At 45.8% G+C, this 24,459-nt stretch overlaps 1 protein-coding gene across 2 annotated transcripts in view; it reads left to right on the forward strand.

The window, feature by feature from the left end:
• Positions 1–23,887, forward strand: part of Rbm47 (RNA binding motif protein 47) — a 127,613-nt gene extending 103,726 nt beyond the window's left edge. The window contains exons 3-6 of one of the 2 annotated variants that reach the window (XM_074042405.1): positions 11,776–12,933; positions 13,617–13,820; positions 17,007–17,203; positions 23,246–23,887. In XM_074042405.1, coding sequence (XP_073898506.1) covers positions 11,776–12,933; positions 13,617–13,820; positions 17,007–17,203; positions 23,246–23,482 — 1,796 coding nt within the window. In that variant the 3' untranslated portion in view covers positions 23,483–23,887. Of the gene's footprint in view, positions 1–11,775; positions 12,934–13,613; positions 13,821–17,006; positions 17,204–23,245 lie in introns of both variants that reach the window. The other variant, XM_074042404.1, reaches the window with a different exon arrangement.
• The last annotated feature ends 572 nt before the right edge of the window (positions 23,888–24,459 follow it).

A 24,459-nucleotide genomic window follows, 5' to 3' on the forward strand; every position in this document is an offset into this window, starting at 1 on the left:
TAATGTAGGTACATGTATGTGGCAGGAGAGGACATAATAAATGTGGTTGTGCACTGAGGGCTATAGTGGATAAAAATACTATTTGTGCAAGAATAAATTGCTCTTCGTGCAGTTTCAGAAAAACAAAACTATCCGGTCACAATTACGTGGGCAGACCCTGTTTCCAAAACAGTAGTCCTGGCCGTTTTATTGTGGACAGAGCCCAGGTGTGCTCCCAGTGTAAAAAGGGAAGGTCTGTCTCACATTTCCTTGCAGAGTCCTAAGAAGGAAGAAGAAACTCCAGGCTGTGTAAGCTGCCGCACCTAGTATCAAAGGTCTGCTTGAGCTGGCCGCTCTCTGATGAACTTGAGACAGCAGTGGCTGCCCAGGATTCTGTAATGAACAACTGCACTTTCAACACTGGGACACTTGGTATTTAGGTGTCCAAATTCCAAATTAGCGTTGTGCCTACTAAGACTTTGTCTTCGGGACCCATGAGAGGGAAACCAATGACCTAGCCCACCTCTTTTAGTTTTCACAGGGACTGACTTACAAGGGATTAACTGTTGTCTCCTGCAGGTTCTTATTTCTGTTTACCATAAACGGGCATTTAGAGAAAGAGAAAATGACTGAGCCAATTAAATTTTCTAACGTGGCTGGGACAAGATAGGCCACGCTTTCTAAAATAACTTGTGATACTGATATCATCCTGTATTTCCTTCAAGCATTTAAAGTCATCTCACACTTTATTGACTGGAAGAGTAGCCAGAATTTTCCTGTGAGACTGAGAATAAATGACTAGCTCAAATCAGGGGCATTTTTTTTTACTGGTATGTTGATTTTTCAACTGAAATATTAACTCCAAGTACACACAGTGAAAGTACAGGGTACAGGAGACACGAATGACAAACTACAGTAATAGTTCCAGGAGTTTGACATACCTGGGAAACCGTACATTTCCTGTCACTTGAACATCTCATTCTAAGTACTCTGGGTTCTGTAAAACTCTGGATCTATATTTTCTGCTCTTTCCACCCTTACTTTAAGTACAGATTTCATGAGTTTCTTTACTTAATATAGTTTTGCTTTCTAGAACTCTAAGTATGGTTAGTTTGGCAATCCAACAAACTTTTAACTGCCTAGTTAAATTATAGAGACTGGGACAACCAGTTGTCCTTGGCTTCTCTCTCCTTTTTCTCCTTTTAGTAAATATCTTTCCTCAGAAATAAATAGAGCACTTTGTTTTTTTCCAAATATCCGCAAATGTCACCCACAAAACGTACTTACGTTCAAATACATCATTCAAGTAGTTTCTCATTGCCGATTCTCTTCTCTCTCCTAGTTCTAAACTTCGTATTATTGAACTTGTTAAATGGTGAGAATTCAGGGCCTCATGCTTGCTGAGCAGGCGCTCTACCACTTGAGCTACTCTGCCAGCCCTTGTGTGTGTGTGCATGTGTGTGTGTTGGGTATTTTTGAGATAAGGTCTCACTTTTTTCTTTTTTTTTTTTTTTTTTTGCTGGGTCTGGCTTTGACCAGCAATCCTTCTGATCTCTGCCTCCTGAGTGACTAGGATTACAGGCATGAGCCACCAGTGCCCAGCCTAGAAAGTGGTTTTATTTTTTTTTTGGAGGGGGGTCTTTGGAATTTATGTAAAGATTAAAGGAAACAGCAATCAGTTAATAGCATCACTGTATTCCCACATGTTCTTCTGTATTAAGGAAGACAGTTACATTTGGAAACCAGGAGTCCAAATGGGAATTTAAGATGAGAGAGGAAAAACATTAACAAGAAAAAGAAAAGGAAAGAAAGGGCAGATAAGGAGGAGATGGTGGGGATGTGAAGGGAGGCAATTTTCCCACTGAGTCCAGACCTCCCGTGTGGCTTCTCCAGCTTTTCCCTCAGCAGCACGGGTACTCCCCTGCGGGGTACTCTCCCACTGGACATGGAAAGAGAGATAGGTGACTGACAGTACTGGAGTGAAAACCTTGAACTACATATAGGCATGCACGCATGTGCACACAGAATTTATGAACCTGTACTTACACAGTCAATATCAAATTACCTTGTGACCTACTTCCATGAAGACACTCCCCCCACACACATACACGCACTGCCCAGAAGCAGAGACACCAGGAGAGGACTCCAACCCAATGTTTTCATGTTGTTTTTCAGTTGTCTGTCACTAGGATGTTCACTTCCTTTTTTTATGTTTTCTCACACAGTCTATTATAGTTGTATGGTCATAGAATGATTGTAGTATTTGAGAATATTTTTAACTTTAAAATTATCCTGCATTCAACTTAAACATTCATACAGGAAAATACCCACAGCATATTCAATGTTGGGAGTATTTCCCGAGGAAATGGTTCTTCGCCATAATCATGACCCTGAGACACTGGTCAGTGAAATACAAGGACGTCTGCATTAAACAAGATGTGTGTGGTCTCCCGCCCCTGGGGTACAAGATCTTATTTCATAACTGTAACTGAAATGACTAATGTCAACCAAATAAAGTCAGAAGGTCACACCTAAAGCTGAAGCCAACATTTGACTGGGCAAACTATTTCAGAGCCGGTGTATTCCTGGACAGGTGGGTGGTTGTTTTTCTGACAAAGAATCCTACTCTATCCTAGCAAGCTAGTACTGGACGTACCACCCTGGGGAACATGTGCTCATGGTAATATGACTTTACCAATAGCCCTGTTATTGCTAAATAATTTCTACTTGCCATCTACAAATACAGCTCGAAACTGGAAGGGAATACAGCCATAATGACTACCTGAGCTTATATCTGAGGAAGGTCTCTTTCTAAATCTCTTTTGGCACAAATTCAAGAAACTTAACAAATGAAAACTACCCTTTACACACCAGTTTTAGAACTTTAACGAGCCATTCTGTGAATCCACTAACATTGGGCTGTCTGAATTTGGTTTTGTTTTAGAGTTAAACTAGACAGTATCACCTCAGGCACCTTTATTAAATTATCTGTCTGTGACTCTGTGTTAAGCTCATGCTCAGACTTATACCTCACATCATCTTCCTTTATTAATAATGTCACCATTTTATAAATGTTGAAACTGAGGCCCAGGGGAATTTAGTGACTATGGGAGGACATTTGTTTCTCCAGGGGCAGAGCAGGGATATGAAGCAAAGCAGCTGGGCCTAGATGTGTGGCCCTCATTCACACTGTCTCCTCATAGGCCCATATCCCCACTCAAATATTTGGATTGCATGATTTCCATTCAAGAATGTAATTCCAAGCTTGCCCGGAGGTGCACACCTGAAATCCTAGCTACTAAGGAGGCTGAAGCAGATGGATCTTGAGTTCAAGGCCAACCCTGGGGGAAAAAGGTGGCAAGATCTTGTCTCAAAAACAAAATAGAGAAAAGGAGGGAGGGGAGCTGGGGGGATGACTCAAGTAGTAGAACACTTGCTTGGTGTTCAGGAGGCCTTGCGTTCAATCCTCGGTACTGGGAGGAAAAAATGGCTTAGAAGGGCAATGAGGAGTGTGGGGAGGGTGTGTAGGCTAAGGGGGGTAAGCAGGTGGGAGGGTACACAGGGTGGGGGAAGGGGGAGGGGTGGAGAGGGCCATGATACTAAAGAATACTTGCCCAACTCTTAACTGCAGATCTGTACTTTAAGTTCCTTCAACTGTGTCAAGCAACGTCCAATTCTCACTGATAGTGGGTTTGTTCTGTTAACTCTGGCTATTACCAAACCTGCTGTATTTGAGAAGGCAGCAAAGAAAAGAGTATCATGGTAGAAAGAGCCTGGGTTTTATGATCAGACTCATCTACACCTCAATTTTATGACCTTGGTGGAGTTAATTGACTGACTGAACCTCCACTCCTAATCTTTAAAAAGGGGTGATAATAAGCAACATTTATCAGACTTGGTTTTGGCTAAGCACTTGTCATGGAGCGTCTGTTCATTACTGAGATAGTGATTGTTATAGCTACTCTCGTTGTTTAGATAAGAGGAATGAGGAACTCAGACTGTAAGTGACTTGCCAGTGTCCTACAACCACAGCACTGAAAAGCCTGGGCTCAAACTCAGGGTTTGAATTCTAGAGTTTGGAAAAACTTTGCAGTAAAGGCAATCAATATTTTAGACTTTGCAGGCCTTACAGTCTCTGTGACAGCTTCTCAACTCTGCCTTTGTAGCATGGAAGCAGTCATAGACAGTATATAAACAAATAAATGGCTACAGCTCCAGTACAACTTTGTGAAAAATAGCCAGAAAGGCAAATTTGGGCCACGGGCTGTAGTTAACTGGACGACTTCTCTCAAGCTCACCTTTGTAACTTCTACTCATAGGGATGTTACAAAAAATTAAATAACTCGTACCCATGATAAGAGCTCACAAGACGTGTGCATTCTCTAAGTCAAGAGTTTTTAAGCCGTACATTAAGGGAAGTCTTTGAGAGATTAGCCTTTAGCCATCTATTTTCTTTTAGTGCTGCTCTGTTCTTTGCACATAAATGAAACGCATCCAATGGCCACTTTTCCAGAAATATTAGACACACAGCAGCACAGTGTCCTCCTGTGAAATTGTCTCTCTGAGCCAAGTGATGGCAGCCAGCTAATGTCTCGTACATAGACATATTCCAAAAATGGATTTTGATTTTCATGAGTATTAATTCATCTGTAATGGCCTTGTGAATGTGTTATATTTGCAATAATGAAATATCTGAGAACATAAATTCCAAGTGCAAGAGGCTAGGTGAGCATCTGCTCTTGCAGAATTTCCATCTGTCTCTAAATATAATTAAACCACTGGAGTCCTTGTGGACATGTGAAAGCTGGATCATTCCTTGGGTTTTGCTGTTCATGGTAAGCCACTCTCTGAGCTTTGGCACTCAGTAAATGTTTAATGGCTATCATGACCTGCTAGCACTTAATAGTCATGTGGCTTTGTGTGCTTCCTCCTCACCCTGCTGTCAGTGTCCTCAATACAGTGCTTTGTACAAAAAGTAGGTACTCTCTAAATATCTACTGGCATTATTAGCTTCCTAAGATGGAAATCATAGTCTAGTTGTTTGAAAAATATTTATTGTCTTTTAAGTGCCAAACTTTGAGAACCCTATAGTGAGTGGCCAAAAAGGGACATAGACTCTGCTCTCTTGGAGTTGACATTTTAGATCAGGAAAGTTGATGGCAGTACAGTATGTCTTACGAAACGGAGTTGTTTACAGTGAGCATAGACTTGGCCTAGCTGATGCTACACCATGGTTGTCAAGACAAAGACATCAGGTTTCATCTCATGCCTTCCCCCCTCCCATCTTATAAATGCTACTCACACCTCCTGGGTACAAAACAGAGTGGTTCCAAAACACTGTGGTCAAGTCTTTTGTGTTCATGAATAAACCACCATACACAAGCTACTCCTATTTCACTTGAGCACTCAGCCTGTGCTTTCTAGCCATGCTAAGACTGTCTATACCACAGAAAGTTGGGATGTGGACTCTTTACAGGCTGCTCTGTTTTCCTTTGGAGCCTCAATCTGCTGTCCCTTACTCCCTCCGACACTTGAGCATTCTCTACAATTCCACCATTTTTGCAAATGCCCGTCTTTGCTGATGGTGTTTGCTCTTTCTCCTCTCTTTCCTTCTTGCTAGACTGAGAATCCTAAGCATCTAGCACAACCTAGTATATAGCAAGTGTTCAATTAGTGTTTGAATGAGTGAGCGAATGCACATGCATTTCTGAATGATCTTTTTTTTTTTTTTTGCCTTAGGTGTAGAAGTTGACTTTAATACCAGTGAATTGTCCAAGACCACATTTTCAGTGATTCTTCATAGTGCCTTTAAGAAAAATGTGAATCTTAAGTGAGGCTTATTACTTGATTGAAGAAATCAGTAGTGACATTTGAGAATGGCCCAAGTCTTAAAACCAGGCTGTCAGCGTTTCTCCTGTGTCCATGAGGCCGAGGGGTCTGAATTTAAATGAGACACTTTGAGAATCTGGCAGGTTGTTAGCCTGATTTAAGAACCAGTGCTTGTGGCCTGTCTGTTCACCTTTTGTGACAAATCATTAGACCACAGAACTGGTCTGACAGGACTTTATGGCGGTGATTATTTGTTTGAAAAATTAAATTGATAGTGTTTCAATCACATTAAATGAGTATGTGATATCACAGCTACTCACCTTGAACCCATGAACAGAGTTGCACATTTCTCAGACTCGACAACCTTGACAATAGAGCCAGATCAAGATATCAAGCCTGAACCAGCATGGTGGTGCTGTAATGCCAGCTACTCAGGAGGTGGAGACAGGAGGATTACAAGTGCAAGGCTAGTCAAGGCAAAAGTTAGTGAGACCCTGTCTCAAAAACAAAAAGACTGGAGGGAGTATGGCTCAAGTGGAAGAGCACTTGCCTTGCATGCAGGAGGCCCTAGGTTCAATCAATCCCCAGTACCCAACCAAAAATAAATAAATAATAAATAAAACCAAAGCTGGGCTGGGAGTTTACAGCATAAATTGACAACATATGAATATAGTAAATGTATGAATGTGTAGCTTTAAGGTAGATTAGATCAGTGATTCTCAACAGAGAGCTTTTTGCCTGTTGTTTTGACCCCATGCCATGACATTTGTAATGTGTGAAGACACTTCTGATGTCACAGCATTGCAGAGGTCGGGTGGTTGTGCATGGGTAAAGGCAGTGATATTATGAAAATCTGCAGGGCACTAGACAGCCCCCCACATCCCAACATAACATGACCACATGGTCACACCCACAATGTATATTCAGTATAGCTGAATGAGGCTCAAAATCCCTGGATGAAATGAAACCTCGGGTCCTTTGCTGGGGTTTTACAAAATGAGATTTATGTGTATGAAAGAATTGTATAAAATGCAAACCACCATGTCAGTTCAAGCTAGATAGAAACCATTGCTGCTGCTTCTTGTCCTTGGTGGCACCTGGCTATCTTATGTCTTTCTGTTCCTTGCCAGGTCCCTCGAAGGCTTAGGTCCACAAAGCCAAGGTAAGGAGGGACATCCCTCCTCTGTTTGCTTGCAGCTCTGGAGCACGTTGGCCTAGGAGGCCTACATATGCTGAATAGGTTTCGATTTTTAATTCAGCAATACCCATTAACCTATTGAGAAAAAAAATGTAAGTGTGCGATGCTGTCATGTAAAGGGAACAAGAGAGCAGATTCCTGGCAGGTATTTGGGTGTGGCCAAACACTCAGAAAATCCCCTCCCCCACCTCTTGGCAGGTGTCTTCACCCCTCTTGTGGGAACCCATAGCAAAATCCTCATTTTCAGGGATGTGCTGATAAGAGCGCCTGGAAAATTTGAGCCTTCTGGCTTCGCATCTGTTTATCAAACACCATCAGTCACTGTATAATGTGCTTTGTCAAAACAAAATCTGTATAAGCATCAACACCAGTAAAACCCATTGTGGGGACAGAGGCATGGCTCCAGTGGTAGGGCTCCTGCCCAGCAACCATGAGGCCCTGAGTTCAACCCCAGTACCACCCAAAATAAAAAACCCCACTGTGAACATGGATGAACTCTTCCTCTGCTCAGCTACAGGCAGTCAGAAGGTAATGACTACAAAATGTCATGTTCTCTGTCTTTTCATCCATTCAGGATTTTGCCTAAATAAAGGGTCATGGAAAGATTTTTGTGTCCCAAGGGTCACACTTTTCAACTAGCAAAAGGCTAGAGAGAAAAAGAGTCTGCTTCGGTTGTGGCTTATTGTTTCAGCCTACAGGTAAATTTCAACTCCTCTGCCTCCATTTTGAGTGGAGCTCCTTTTACACCTTCCAACTTTGAGCTAATAGAAATGTCCCAGTGCCAAAGTCCTGCCAGTGGGAGGGTTTTCTCTGATGTTTACTCTAGTGGGTGGTGCTGACTTGGCAGTGGGCGAAAAGATAAAAGTGTAGGGTAAGGCCGCATCTGGGAACTTTGTGCAGAAGTGGATCTTTTTTTTTCACTTATTTTCTCCGAGTTGTGGCAACATTTTCCTTCACAGAATATTTCTGTAAACCATGTTTCCACTTTTGTGGCTAACACCTCTATAAAATTTGAATTCTGGCCTTTTTTTCAATGAAATTCTCTAAAATAATAACAATAGCAATTGCTAATTTTTAAAGTACATTATGTGCCAAATATCATTTAATCCTGAACCAGTCCTTTGAAATGCATGCTGTAACTAGAAGCACCTTAGAGATGAATGTAGAAATGAAACTGAGGTAATTTGCTTCATGGGACATGGCACAATATGATCTGAACTCATATTTCTTGGACTCCAAAGTCTGTGCACTTAACAAGAGTATGGTGTGTGTTTTATTGTGTCTGTACATCATATGTATGAGGTCTTGCTTAATAAGTGACAATAAGTAAAGAAAAAAATCATATGGTATTAGTAAGGAACATCAAAATAGAAATCTGATCATAAACAGAGATAAACAAGGTCTAAAACCTTGCACTGCATTAAATTCCCGGTAGTGGTGGAAGACACTGAACCCACTGAATATATCTTCAAGTTGCAATAGATCAGTAGGTCAGCAAATAATTCTCCAAATAATTCCAAATTCCATGTCCATCCCCAGCACACACGCACAAAGCTGTGAACCAAAGTTCACAGGTAGTCTGAGTAAATCTAAACTAAGCTCCTGCCTGTTTCCCATTGTAAGTAAAAACTGGTTTGTGAATGTTAGAACTATTTCCAAGTACAGTGGTGTGTGTCCTTTGCCCTCCAAAGCCTCTCAGTTTAGTTAAAATTCCAATAAAAAACACTCTGAAACATACTGAAAAGGGAGTTGAAATCCTGGATGAGTGTTCTGCTTTAACTCTGAGTTTACTCTGAAAGAAATTTTAACCCAACAAATGCAAGCGTGACCTAAAGCAAGCTGAACAAATTTCTCCTTCATGGTCTACAAAAATAATAGCTTAATTTCAACGTGTATTTTTCTCTGCTGGTTTTATATGTTAAACCGAGTGGCTGATTTGCTTCAAAAGCACTGCCATGTTTATTTAACGCTAGCTGGCCTCAGGGAGGTACAAGGTGGGTATGTGGTCCTTTGTCTCAGGGGACCTTCTGCGACAAATGTCCTCAAGTTCTTTCTGAAACAGCCCTGCGTAGCACCATAGCCAAGGGCTAGGTGAGAAGTAGGCTTACACCAGAGTGCCTGAGCCACAGCACCAGTGGAGGACGACCCTGGTCATCTCACCTGCAAAGAACCAAATCTGGAATGGAGTCAGACGCCCCAGTCTGCACCAGAATGCTCAGGCTCTGCTTCTCACGCCAGCTGGTTTCAAATTGGCTGGGGTTTTCCTGTAAACACAAGAATCCTACACAGCGGAAGTTTCTTGCCTCAAGTTCAGTGTCTTTGTTGTTTTCTTTGTAAGTTCAAATTTCTCATGCTCGAATTCCTTGGCCATTAGTATGAGGCTCTGCATTATGAGCTCTACATATATCATTTCATTTAATCCTCACTCCCGCTCTGGAAGGAGAACCATTGGGGGCAGCTGCGGTGTCACCTGGCATCCCAGCATCAGCCCTAACGCTCATGAACGGTGAGTCCTCTTAATCGCTCTGTGCCTCAGTTTCCTTATCTGTAAAGTAGAGATCCTAATAATATCCCATATCGACATCGTGAGGATCTGAGAAGGGCATAGCACTCTGGGGGGTCTGACACTCAGTGGTATTTAATTAACACTATTGTTGTCCACCATTTTAAAGATGGGAAAATTGAAATGGAAAGAGGTTCCGTGGTTTTCCTCAAGTTCACAGCTGGTTAAGTGGGGAAGCCTAGGTTTGGAGCTGGGACACTATGGTTCTAGAGAATGCATTGATTCCGCCTGCTGTGAAACCTGAGTCAGACAGCCCAGCCCACCTAAAGCCTCCCACGCTAATCGATGAAACTGGGAATTCTGTGCTATTTATCTAGGTATCTTCATTTTACCTATGGTAAAGGTTCAGCTCCTGAAGTCTACCTCAAGCAAGAATCTACCATCATCAAAAAAAAAATCTACCATCTATCAGCATACAGTGTTTCTCACAAATCGTCTGACTTGTCCCTCCCCTTCCCCCCATCACACATATCTACACATTGGCTTTTCTAAAGAGACTATCTTACCCTAATTTTTTTGCACTTTTTAAATGAATTTCATCATGATCTAGTCTTACATGTATATAATCTACTTTGATCACATTCACCTCCCACTATGCTCTCTTGTCGTGACCTCCCACTAATTCCCTGCCCCTCCCCGAAATAGTCCCTTTTCTACTTTCATGGGGTTTTTTTTTTTTGCATTTGGATTCTTCATTAGACTTTTTTGGCAGGAGGGAAGGCAGTAATGGGGTTTGAACTCAGGGCCCCTTGCTTCCCTAGGTAATTGCTATACCACTCAAGCCACATGTCAAGCTCCTTTATGCTTTATTTCTTGGATAGGGTCTTGTACTTTTTGCCTGGAGCCAGCCTCTGACTGGCATCTTCCTATGTAGCTGAGATTATAGGCATGTACCACCAAGATATTGTTCAGATGGGGGTCTCTATAGCACACTTTTGAATAAAGAATACAGAATTTAGAGCCATAAGACTTCAGACCAAGTCCTCCCATGAGCTGAAATTTGCTGTGTGAAATGAGACAATTAATCAACTTCTGAGTCTATTTCCCCCTGGGCAAATTGAAACTAATGTCATTTGCCATGTAGAAGATTAAGAAGATGAATTAAGAGACTGCAGATGACAGTCCTTTGAAAACGGTGGTGTGTTTTGCTTTCCAAGTCTCTCAGCTTAAAGTTAACCTAGCTCTTTGTAGACTCATTCCAAATCCAAATTTTTTTTGCCTTAACAACATCATAAAAATCTGACTTGCTGCAGTTCTTAGGACAAAGTCATGGCAATGTGGACAGTCCATTTTTTTCCTTGCCAAAAGCCTTAGCACACAGCTGTGCATCCAACTTACAATATCTCCTCGGAGTTTTTGTTCTTGTCTTTATTTTGAGAGCTTGTTTGGAGGTTCTAGCAGGGGAGCGCAGCTACTCCTATACCCTTGACCCAAGAACGGTCCTCCTCTATCAGGGATGGTCGTCGTCTTCCACCGAGCGCGCAGCTTGGGGAGGGACGCACATGGAGCGGTGAGGGAGGAAGGGGACACCCACCTAGCCAGCCAGATCAGCCGAATCAACCCTGGCGATCAATGGGGTGACAGATGTCGCAGCCAGATCGCCCTCACATCCTTGTCTTTATTTTGAGACAGTCTGGCTGTGTTGCCCAGGCTGGCCTCCAACTTGATATCCTCCTTCCTCAACCTCCTGAGCATTGGGATTATAGGCTTGTACATCTATGCCTGGCTCAAAGCTTTCTTTATATTGCTCTATTTCCATTCCCACAATGAAAAAGATTGCCCTTAAAAAAGATGAAAAGGCCGTGTAATACGAAAGTCGTAAAATGAGGTTTTGTAAAATGTAGTTAAAGGGAACCAATCTGAGTTGACAGTGCAGGAATTAAACAAAGATGTTGCTGTTTGCTGCAAGAAGGTAAAATCTTCACCAACAGTGGCAGCAGGTTCTCTAAGCTTCATCAAGGTTGGGGAACTGATTAAACGGAAGTACTGGTTTATTCTGGTATATTTTTTTTTTCTCTTCCGAGTCACTTCTGGTTTTTTCCTGCACAACGTGACCACATTAGGGCTGCTGCATTTCCAGAAGGGCCTCCCTCCATCTAATTTCTCATCTCACTACCTTTCTGTTCTATTCCTAGCTTCCAAAGCAGTCAAGTTCAAGTCGCAGTCTGTGCAGGGTTCCCCACTCACGTTCCTTTCTCCTTCCTAGGTTTTCCGCCAGCCGTGGATGCCTTTGACAGTATGACTGCAGAGGATTCCACCGCAGCCATGAACAGCGACCCAGCCGCCACGTCCTCAGCCAAGGTCCCCGAGGGCGTGGCGGGCGCGCCCAATGAGGCCGCGCTGCTGGCGCTGATGGAGCGCACAGGCTACAGCATGGTGCAGGAGAACGGGCAGCGCAAGTATGGTGGCCCGCCGCCCGGCTGGGAGGGCGCGCATCCCCAGCGCGGCTGCGAGGTCTTCGTGGGCAAGATCCCGCGGGACGTGTACGAGGACGAGCTGGTGCCCGTGTTCGAAGCCGTGGGCCGCATCTACGAGCTGCGCCTCATGATGGACTTCGATGGCAAGAACCGCGGCTACGCCTTCGTCATGTACTGCCACAAGCACGAGGCCAAGCGCGCCGTGCGCGAGCTCAACAACTACGAGATCCGCCCAGGTCGCCTGCTGGGTGTGTGCTGCAGCGTGGACAACTGTCGCCTCTTTATCGGGGGCATCCCCAAGACCAAGAAGCGCGAGGAGATCCTGGAGGAGATCGCCAAGGTGACCGAGGGCGTGCTTGATGTGATCGTCTATGCCAGCGCAGCCGACAAGCTGAAGAACCGCGGCTTCGCCTTCGTGGAATACGAGAGCCACCGCGCTGCGGCCATGGCGCGCCGCAAGCTCATGCCCGGCCGCATCCAGCTGTGGGGCCACCAGATCGCCGTGGACTGGGCCGAGCCTGAGATTGATGTGGACGAGGACGTGATGGAGACCGTGAAGATCCTGTACGTGCGGAACCTCATGATCGAGACCACCGAGGACACCATCAAGAAGAGCTTCGGCCAGTTCAACCCCGGCTGCGTGGAGCGCGTCAAGAAGATCCGTGACTACGCCTTCGTGCACTTCGCCAGCCGCGAGGACGCGGTGCACGCCATGAACAACCTCAACGGCACCGAGCTGGAGGGCTCGTGCCTCGAGGTCACGCTGGCCAAGCCCGTGGACAAGGAGCAGTACTCTCGCTACCAGAAGGCAGCCAAGGGCGGCGGCGTGGTGGAGGCCGTGGCCCAGCAGCCCAGCTACGTGTACTCCTGCGACCCCTACGCGCTGGCCTACTACAGCTACCCCTACAATGCGCTCATAGGGCCCAACAGGGACTACTTTGTGAAAGGTTAGTGGGGACACTTTCCCTGGCGGGAGAACTTGGCTGTAATTGAGCTGGTGAATGCTGAGTCCCACCTGTTTGACTTTAGTTGGCTGACCTTTAAGGCAGTCCCTTCCTGTAGCGTGGAGAGAAATACGGGGTGAGCAGCCAAACCAAGGGGCTGCCTTCTCCCTCCTACTCCTTTAGAGCAGGTCTGTCCATTTCTTAGAACTTACGTATAGACCTCCTTCTGAAGTTAAATCTTTAAGATTTATAGCGTTATTTATAGTTTTTGATTAGGATATAATGAAACCACGCCTGATGCAGATCCACCTAGGTTCTGGAACCTGAACTCCTCTATGACTAGCTGGGTCTGTCTCTATGCCTGTTTCCAAAAGCATAAATGAGGAAGGTAGACTAGCAGATCCTTTTTCAGGTCTAACTTTCACACTGTGAATATTTTGGGTCACTGAAGTTGCAGTTAGAATCCTAGGACCGCACGCTGTGAGTTAGTCTCTCTTGCAGAAAGCAGACAGAGGGTGCATGTGTAGGCTGAGAGATAGTGTTTGAAGCTCATTGAAGACCAAAGGTGTAGCCCAGAATGCTCAGTCACAGGACAAGTTCAACACCCAAGAACCAGGGGCTGGGGCCTGTTTCCTGTCCCATCGCTGTTTTTTGCTCATCAGCTTTTGTGTTGTTACCATAAGCAGGCAGCATAAGAGGCCGAGGGCGAGGTGCAGCTGGCAACAGAGCTCCAGGACCCAGGGGATCCTACCTGGGCGGATATTCTGCTGGCCGTGGGATATATAGCCGATATCACGAGGGGAAAGGAAAGCAGCAAGAAAAAGGATATGAACTCGTGCCGAATTTGGAAATCTCCGCTGTCAACCCCGTTGCCATTAAACCTGGTACAGGTCAGTATCAACCCGAGGAGGGAGGCATCATTTGAGCTAAACCCCAGCCCTCTCTTTGAAGTTGAATCTAAGCCTTCCTGGCTCACATATCTGTGCTCTTGAGTTTTTCTCTCAGCAGTCAGACACAGGCAGAGAGGAGGGATCTCCTGGACCTTTTTCTGGAATTTAGATCTATCTAGCTCTGACCATATTTCAGTCAAACCATCAGGAAGTTTTTCAAATGGTTGTCACTCAGCATTAGGCCAAGTGAGAGAGGAAGAGGTCAAGTGAGGGAAGAATGAACAAATTCGAGGCTTTTTGTATTTCCTATCAGCTAAAACCTATCTTTTCTCCTTACTCAGGCCTATGTCTGTCCCAGCTGTCAAGAGTTCATTGTGTGTGTGTGTGTGTGTGTGTGTGTGTGTGTGTGTGTGTGTCTGTGGTGCCAGGGATCAAACCCAGGGCCTCAAGCATGCTAGGCAAGCACTCTGCTACTAAGCTGTGTCCCCATTCCTGCCCCAACTATTAGAAGCCAGAGGGTACAGCTTTTTACTAGTTCTGAGAGTCCTTGAGAAGAGCAGAAATTCCCCTTCAAGAGCACATAGCACCATATTTGTCCCTACACTCTGAGCAAACAAGGAGCTTGGGGACAAAGCCGGGTGAAAGTTTTTGGCTGCTAGCTTCCTGGATTCTAATTTCCAGCATGAATTTCCTCCTATAAGTTTAGAGTGAGGACCCTCAAGTTAATGGAGCCAGGACCTTGAACTTTGCTTTCATGAAACTCCAGATCCCCCCCCCGCCCCCACCCCCCGCCAAAACCTGTTTGCCAATGTTGTTAGTGTCCTTGGTCACCCAGGGTGAGGCAGGGTTTCTGATGCTAACTCCATCCTGTGAATCAAGCACAAACTCACTATCAGCACACAGCGTGCAAACCTCACACAAAAGGAGTTCTCCTCCTCCCTGCCTCACCTGGGGTGGGTTAAAAGTCTACGATGATTTGATTGCATTGAACACTGTGCACTTATTCCCCTAGATAAGACAGACTGTGTTTGGGGCCTAGGTTCACACTAGCCTCACAGGACTACGAAGCATATGCCCAAGCAGAGCCTCCATTTGAAGGAATCCAGTGATGATCAGTGATTTTTATTTTGTCTGAAAAAAATCCTGCCATCTCTACAGTTAAAGTAACTTTAAGAGTTTCTTAGTAAGTGCCATTGGCATTGTGAGCTGTGTAAAACTAAGCCCCTCGCTCTCTGTGACTCCCTAAAACAGAGCCTGCGTAAGGCGTCACTACTGCTTGTTGCTTAACAGGGACTCCTGTTAACTGTTAAGCAAGTTACTATAGGTTTAACTAGAGAAAGACTGTGAGGCAGTCTCTCACGATGTGAAGTCTTGTTGCCTGAGGTACAGATGCCGAGATGCCTAGGGACTGTAGCCTTGTAGCCAGCACAACACACAGTCACTCAGCACCTCCCCACATCCCCCTTGACTTCTGTTTCTGATCATCCAGAAAATTAGAAGGTTTTATTTTAGGGGAGGCACCAGGACAGTGGTGACGTATCTAGGCATAAGACCAGTGGAAGATTTGGTTGGAAAGGCACATAAAATATTTGGTTAATATTTTTTATTTGGGAGGGGGTGGGGGCAGGGGGGAGAAATGACCCAAGCCTTGTATGCACATATGAATAATAAAATAAAAAATACATATATTTTTTATTGACTTAACCATACCATTGTTTAGCTAATGGTCATATGTGTCTTTACTTTTGATCAAGTCAGTTTTTATTAGAATAAATGCACCTGCAGTTGGAGAAAAAACATAAATGGAAGATTCTTTCTCATTTTGATTTGTTTATTCATATGTGCACACATGGTTTGGGCCATTTCTCCCCCCTACCCCCCTCACCTCTTCCCTCTCCCCCTTCCACATTTTTGATTAACCTTCGAACACACACAGCATGTGCATACACAAACTCCCCCAAATCTGGGTTAGTTTCTTTTCCTTTTGATCTCCTCTTATTGTACATTGACATTCAATAACTCTATCTGTTTGAATCTCTGCTTGAAATCACTCCTTTGGACTTTCCCCACAGAAATTATTTGAGTTGGCAGGTCCCAGCGAAAAACTAGTCACACCACTGCTTCACTGCTGTGAGTGGATGATAGAAAATTAGAGAATTTTGCTGGGCGTGGTAACACATGCCTATAATCCCAGTACTCAGAAGGCTGAGGCAGGATGATTGAGAATTTTGAGGCCAGTCTGCCCCATGTAGTGAGTTCCAGGCCATCTTGAGCTACATGGTTGACAGCCTAACTAAAAAAGAAGGGACAGGAAGGGGAGGGGAGGGAAAGAGAGGGGAGGGGAGGGAAGGAGAGGGGAGGAGAGGGGAGGCGAGGGAAAGGAGAGAATTTTCCATTTTTTGTTAGTTCTTTTCCTTGAATTAGTACCACTGAAATGTGAAATGCAGGAAAAGGGGCAAGATGTATACAGACCTTTCAAGTTGTCAGCATGAGACCTTCCCAACACCTTCTTAAAACATGATAAGTGAAGCTGGACACTCTTGGCTCACTCCTGTAACGCCAGCTACTCAGGAGCCAGAGATCAGAAGGATCGTGGGTTCGAAGCCAGCCAGAGCAAATAGCTCCTGAGACACTATCTGGAAAAAACCCATCACAAAAAACTGGCTGGTGGAGTGGCTCAAGGTGTAGGCCCTAAGCCCAAACCCCAGCACCGCAAAAAATAATTAATTAATTGACTAAAGCAAAACATGGTTAAGTGGAAAAGGCAGTTGGTCTGTGAAGGGCATGGTGAGCGAGAATGGCAGGCAGACTAGCACTCACACCTGCTGGGCCACTTTTTCTGAGGCCACTTCTTCAGGGTCAGAGGCCCTATCTTGCTGGATCGCAGGTAAAACTCAAAGGAAGTCTTGCTCTAGGAGAGGCAGAAGATGTTGGTGCAGAAACCAGGCTCTAGGCTTTCCCTGGGCAATGCTCTGTGGGGAGACTGCAGCCCTCGTGGCTCCTTTGACATGACAAGCAGAAGCACTGCCCCCTCCCACCCTTCCTGGTGGCAGCACCTCCTTCCGGGACTTGTACTAAGAGAGTATTAAATTCCAAACCTTGGCTTTTTAAAATATCCTGGAGCAATTATGGACCTCCCTTAGCGATTGAAAGTGACCAGCCTGTTTCCCCTTGCTTCTCTTCCAGTGGCCATCCCGGCCATCGGGGCGCAGTATTCCATGTTTCAGGCAGCCCCAGCCCCTAAGATGATTGAAGACGGCAAAATCCACGCAATGGAGCACATGCTCAGCCCCATCGCCGTGCAGCCAGACCCCGCCGCTGCCGCCGCCGCCGCAGCTGCAGCCGCCGTCATTCCTGCTGTGTCCACGCCACCACCCTTCCAGGTAGAAGTCTTGCTTCAGCTATTGGGATTTATATTGATCGTGGACTCGTGCAGCACTCAGCACTGAGGGTTTACCATGTGCCGCCCTCTCTATTGCAACTGTGAGATTGAGTGATAGAAAACGGATGGATGGATGGATGGATGGATGGATCCATGATCTATGGTTTCTCTATCTCATCTCCTCTGTAGAGTCTGCCCCTGAGCAAGGCTGTCTCCTGTACTCCTCATTACTACCTTATTCCTTGGCTGCCAGGATGTTCTGTCTTGGAATGGAGCTCCTCCAGATCAAAGGCTACCTGTCCCTGGGCGCCAGTGGCTCTCTCCTGTAATCCTAGCTACTCAGGAGGCAGAGATCAGGAGGCTCGTGATTCGAAGCCAGCCCCAGCAAATAGTTCTTGAGACCCTATCTTGAAAAACCCATCACAAAAAAAGGCTGGTGGAGTGGCTCAAGGTGAAGGCCCTGAGTTCAAACCCCAGTACTGCAAAACGCACAAACAACTCCAGATAACTCCTGGACTCCGAGGCCTGACCATTCCAAGTCAGGAAGTGTGCTGGGCTTCTAGAGTTGGCATTTCATACATGCCCCAGTGGCTCTGAATCAGAGCCAGGCTGTGAATCGCCACTGTTAGAAGCTGTACTTGCTTTTGCTTACTCTGACCCAGTCTGGACTGCATTCTTCAGAAAGAGTCAATCCAGGTGGAGTTTGCTCATTTGTCAGCATTTCATTAAACATTCTTTAATCCAGCACCTCTTAAAAGATGAAGTTATGACTCACCCTGACAACTACGAAGTTCAGTTGTTGCTTGTAGACTGATTGTAAATACCCATAGCTTCCAGTAACACCTAGTACAACGCAGGTCACTTCTTCTGTTTATATAATTATACATATTTATGGGGTACATTGTACTATTTCAGTACTGTACACAATGTGTAATGGATCAGATCAAGCTCATTGACATATCCATCACCTCAAACATTTGGCATCTGTGATTTGAGAGCATCCAAAATCATCTCTACTAGGTAATTTGAAATGTACAGTGAAGGCTGGCAGTGGGAGGCCCTGAGTTCAAATCCAGTACTGACTGAAAAAGAAAAGTTTGTCAACCATAGTTCCCCTACTGTGCTATAGAGCCTAGAAGTTATTTCTTCTACCAACTGTATCATGTAGTAATTTCTAATTCCTCTCTACTAACACACTTGTGAACAGTTGTCTATGATCTGTTGTTCCAGGCCCTATAATCACACCCCAGGTTCTGGACTATTCCTGGCTCATGTCTTCTGCCCTGGGTGTCTCATTTGTAGTCTTTGCTGATGGATTTGCTCCAAGTACGATGGGTATCAGTTGACACCAGTGGAGATTTGCTCCTCCTCCAGTTCTGACTTTTTAACCTGTGGAGCCTTGGTCCTTAGTCTAAGGACCCTTACCCTCTGCTGAGTTCTTGAACTTGACGTCTCTGACATTTCCAGCCCTCTGCCCCTTCTGAATTCTCTGCTGAGTTGTAGCAAAGGAAGACACATTGGAAGCACCACTGGCTGGCAAAAAGAACACTTTTCTTTCTTCTGTTTTTTTTTAAGGCAGTACTGGGGATTTAACAGGGCCTTCGGCTTGCTAAGAGGCACTCTACCACTTGAGCCACTCCACCAACCATTTTTGCTTTAGTTGTTTTTCAGATAGCGTCTAGTGCTTTCCCCCAACACTTCACCCCCAGGCTGGCCTCGGACCCTGATCCTCCTTCCTCTGCCTCCTGAGTAGCTGAGATTACAGGTGCACTACCATGCCTGGCCTGAAAATGAACAACTTTCTGAGCCACGGTGGAAACTGATCTCCCAGCATGATTTCTAGAACCTCCTTAGGAGTGACACACCTTGTATCACTCTCTCCTGCTTAGCGATCCTGTAACCGTTTTATATCCAGAATTTCATGTAGCTTTTGCAAGCAATGAAGAAATCTTTGCCAGTGTAAGCTTATACTTTTTCAAACTGATACCTCAAAGGATTCTTAATCCTGATGACAAATCAGGATAGAGGTAGAGGTAGAACAATGGTGACCTTCTCCTTTGACAAGAGGACTGCAGCCCTTTCCCTCTCCTACTCCTGCCTTCCCGCCCCGACACACCTCACTCCTAGATGTGTCACTTGTCTTAGGCCATGTACCTCGTGCGCACAGCCAGGGCTAGAACACACGTCCCTTCATGTGATGGGGGATGTTAGTCCTAACCAAGAGTGTTACTTGTGACAGAGGTGTATTAGTTACGCTGATATAAAAAGGATTCTTGGCAGAATTAAAGGGAAGAGAGGTGAGAACGGAAACAAAACTGCATGAACCAAATGGGGAGGGGAGGGTGGTGACTGGAGTTGGTAGTAATGCTGTTTACAAGCTCAAGCTCACAGAAAGCTGGATGGCACAGGAAGTGAAGTTCACAGACCAGACCCATCTCATTGAAGCCAAGGTTTCAATTTCCTTACGTGAACTTGAATTAGAAGCACTTTTTGGTTTTGCTTTTGTTTCTGTTTTGGGTTTTTTGTTGCTTTTTGAGACAGAATTTCATTATGTAGCCTAAGCTGGCCTAGAGCTCGCGATCCTCCTTCCTCAGCCTTCTGAGTGCTGGATTACTGGCATACACCACCATGCCTGGTGCTGTGTTCCCCCCCCCCACCGCCTTTGCATTTTTCTTTCTCCCGTCTCTTTAATAAGGCTGAATTAATGCACCCATCCTTCATGTGGCTCTTCACAAGAGTGTTTCCCAGATATTCTCCCTCTACAGAGAAGAGAGGGGACTGCATTGCCTAGAACCACACGGGTGGCCAGGGCCGAAATGGGACTGGTGGATCCAAGCCTGATCTTACTCTGACCTGCTGTTACGGTGAATGTGGTCTATCAGAGGGGCCTCACAGGAGAGAGAGCAGAGATGGGGCGGCTTCTACAGGTTGGCACACTAGAGTGAGCCTTGAGGTTCCTCTCCACCTGGAAGAGGATTTTTGTGAGCCCCATTGTGGGGCTGTGGACCCAGAAATGAATTTGTCAGAAAGGCAGCAGGTGCCCTTCAGAGCTCTTGGGTTGCTGCTTGCAATCTGCTAACCTTTCTCTCCTACTACTGGGTCATTGCTTCAGGTGCAGCTCTCTCAACAAAGGTGTCTTGGCTACCAGGGCGCTCACCTACATCAGTCTCCAGAGAGGACCAGCTTTTTAAAAGCAATCAGCTTGCCAGATATCATAACACGTCTGTAATCCTGGCACTTGGGGGGGTTCAGAATGAACAATGAGTTTGAGGCCAGCTTGGGCTACACAGCAAGACCCTATCTCCAAAAAAAACTTTGTTTCAGGTCTGATGTCACAACCACAACCCAAGAGCTCAAAGGGAAACACCTTTTGGCAAAACACACCGAAAAATAAAGCAGCTATCAGCGGTCTTACCAGTCCATGTCTTCCACAGGGTACTTAGGGTGTAGTTTGATTGAAATGGTTCTGGTTGCTGTGCTTGGATTTTACGCACTGCCACCTTAAAGCTTGTGAGCAAAAGGAATGGCAGCTCCCCTTAAAGTATTTCGCACAACTGAAGTTGCAAGCAGGAAGCCCAGGCAGGATGTTAATCCTGGTGAGCTGAAAGTGTCTGGACTTTGCCTGGCAGACCACTCCCTGGGGCTGGCCCACACCAGGTGTTCTGTGGAGGTTCAGTGAGTACCTGTGCTGGGGAGTTTGGACATCTGCACAGTTCCTGCCTCCCAGGAAGTGAAGACAGCTCGGTGCAGTCTTTCCCTGTGGCGCCCTGACCACTACTACAAAGACAAAGCAGTTCCCTTACTGGAAAATTGAAGTACAGTGGGTCGTGCTGACCAGTGGGGATGGCCACAGGGCTAGTCATGAACCACCTTCATCTCTGTAAATTACTGCCCCGTCCCGGGTGCGTGATAGGTAGATGTCAGAGCGTAGCTCAGTGGTAGAGTACTTGCTTAGTATGCCAAAGCCGTCTTAAGGGCTTTATTTTCTGGTAAGTGCTACTACAAATAGCCAGTGGGTAGCTCTCTACTCACTTGCTGCTGTCAGTATGCTTGTCTCTGGCAATGTGTTGGGAACACAGTGGTAACCGAGTCCCTTTCTTAGTGTCTATGACTGCTAAGGCCATGTGTCCAACATAAGCCAGTCGTTGGGACACCCAGAACTCCCCGCCTTTCCACCTCGATTCTGTCCTTCAGCTGCACAGAGCCGGGAGCCAGTACAAATTATATATAAAGCTTTATGTTGGGATGAGTGCCTGCCCTCGGGTGTTGGGCCGGATGAGGCACGTGGACATCTGAGAAACTCCATCTCCTCCCTCTGTGCATTTGTTGAATGTGGATTTTCTTTTTTGGTGGCACTGGGGTTTCAAATCAAAAACCTCACACTTGCTAGGCAGGTGCTCTTACACTTGTGCCACTCCGACAGCCCCTGTACGTTTTTTATTAGACCTGTGCACACGCATTTTGGAAAAGGTTGCTTGTGACTTGCTGTGAACCTGTAAAGGGTAGTTAATGAGACATTTATTGTATTTTGTATCGTAGGAGGTGAGGTAATGTCAGGTCATACACTCCATTGCCTGAAAGACCTGTCACTCTGCAAGTCATTAACACATCCACCTGTACCGCTCCACGGAGTCAAGTTCCCGGTACCACAGGGAGTTGTGATAATTCAGTAATGTCATACAAATGCACTTAGCAGGGTGCCTGGCAGACAGGAGTCTCAGTTTTTATCAATTATGGTTAATATTAGTATAATTATTATTTTGATTGCAGTTGCAAAAAATACTAAGTTAGAAGTTAGAAGTTCCTTTGAACAGAACCTTGTGAGTTTCATTTACAGATTTTGTAAGAACTAGTTCCTTTACAAGAATCCAGGAAGAATTAACTTTTATATTCTTTTTTTTTTTTTAGGCAAGTGCTCTATCACTTGAGCCATGCCCCCCAGTCCAGAAATTAACTTTTTAAATCTAATCTTCCATACCTTAAATTGTGTATTTTGATGATGCAGCAAGGCGCAGATAAAGCGTACCAGCATTTAGTTCAGGGTTCTCTGTAGAACACAGGGCACACCAAATATTTTGTTAAATGTATGTTTTATTTAAATACAGAAATCCCCTTTTCCATGAAGCAGCTCTCAGAACTAGAGCTAGTGTTTTCATGCAAACACTTTGGGAAACCTTGACTCTCACAGTCTTGCCCTCCTGCTCCAGTTTACTCTGGACACCGGGTGTGTTACACTTTCTGGTGGACAGTGGCATGTGTCAGGGACAGGGACAGGGACAGAGCCCGTGGGTGGTCAGCTAGGTGGAGGCAGTGTTACTTAGCATGACTTTCCTCCTTTCCTCCTCATGTGGAAACTCCTTCTTATGCTTCAAAACCCAGCTCAAATTCCCACTTGCTCCTGCTAATCTATAACAATTGCTCTGTACAGTGTGCCTAAGTGGGAGATGGCAGGAACCATCAGTCCCATTGACTGCAAACTGTGTACGGTCCCAGCTGTCCCTTTAGAAGCTGATTCCACTGAGCTGACACGGTCCCCCTCCGCCGTTTTCGAGACATCACATTTCATCAGCGAGTTGAGACAGCTGGTATGGATTTAGATTGATTGAGACAGGGTCCTGCCATGCAGCCCAGGCTGACTTTCAGTTTGAAATCCTCCTGCCTCAGCCTCAGGAGGGCTAGAGTTATAGGCATAGGGTTATAGGCACGGTGTGCCCCCTTGCTCAGCTTAGTGACCCCATATTTTAGGAAAAACACTTTTAGTGACTGTGGGAAGGTAGATTCTGGACTGCCTTGCTCAGGGGCGAGGGAATGCTCAGTGGAATGCTGGGTAGAAGACTCCCCTCACCCTTCCTAACCTCTCACTCCCACCAAGGCCCCCACCTTCCCTCTTTAATGGCTCCCTTAGAGTACTTGGAACTTGCTAATCAACCCCCTCTGCCTCTCTGTCGTATGAACGGAAACCTTTGCTTTCCATCTTTGTGCTCCCAAGGACGCTTGCTGAACGACTAGCTGATGGATACCTCTTTGTGTCTCTCCTCCTCAGGGCCGCCCGATAACTCCAGTGTACACAGTGGCTCCAAATATTCAGAGAGTCCCCACTGCCAGCATCTACGGGGCCAGTTACGTGCCGTTCGCGACTCCAGCCACGGCCACCATCACCACACTACAGAAGAGCGCAGCCGCCGCCGTGTACGGAGGCTACGCCACCGGCTACATACCTCAGGCCTTCCCTGCCGCCGCTATTCAGGTCCCCATCCACGACGTCTACCAGACATACTGAGACTGGTGACAGCAGCGGCGACAGGGACGTCACTGCTCACGAAGACAGCGCGCGCGCCGGCCTCGTGCGCACGTGCGAGCCGGAGGTGAAGCGCGCCCGCCGCGATCCCGAGCGAGCGCGTTTTTTTGTGACACATGAAGTTTTCACGAGTGTTTTAAAGACCGTTTTCCACGCAGCAGGCCCTCGTGCGTGTCGCGGAGACTCGAGCGGTTCGTGCCCTGAATGCGATCTTTGAAACATTTGTATGGCGTTTCTCTAGAGGTTTGGTTTCGTGTCTTGTTTTTTAAGGCTGTATTTTCAGTATGAAGGCTATTTTCTCAACTCCTGCACTCCAGAGAGTCCTATTTTGTACTACCTTCAGTAGTGTATCAGCTGTATATTAAAAAAAAAAAAAAAAAAAAAAAAGGAAGAGCACACTTGAGCAGCCAGGGAACTATTTTGAAAAAATGTATTCGCTATGTAAAGATAGAAGCGACCGTGCTTTAAAATACTACAGAAACCGCTGGTTTAAAGGGGAAACTGGAAAGTGCAATTTTAAAATGAAGAAAACCTCTGCTGCATTTCCTCTGGCATGAAGGGGGACGGTGTGTGGTGACACACTCGGCCCGTCCCTACGCCAGCGTGGGACAGTCACGACACTCAGGCCCCGCACTGGAAAGCGCTCATCCGCCACCGCGACCTTGGGTCGTCGTCCATGTGCCTTCACTACTAAACATGTCCCCTCCTGCCCCGCTCACTTTCTCCCCTCCCCGATCCCCAGTCCAGCCTGGAAGCGTGGCACGTCCAGGGCAAATGGCCAACTCCAATAGAGAAAGCAACTAGAGGCTTTTGTACTTCTTCCTGGGTTTTTGTTGGGGCCTACTATTTTGGGGTATATTTTTTTGTTTGGGTTTGGGAGGTGTTACTTCTCTGTGCGCTGTTTTCAATAGCAGACTGCATGTAAGCACAAGGTTTTAATATATTTGCATAAGGCGTCT

The sequence above is a fragment of the Castor canadensis genome, chromosome 9, assembly GCF_047511655.1.
Source record: "Castor canadensis chromosome 9, mCasCan1.hap1v2, whole genome shotgun sequence".
Classification (NCBI taxonomy): Eukaryota; Metazoa; Chordata; class Mammalia; order Rodentia; family Castoridae; genus Castor; species Castor canadensis.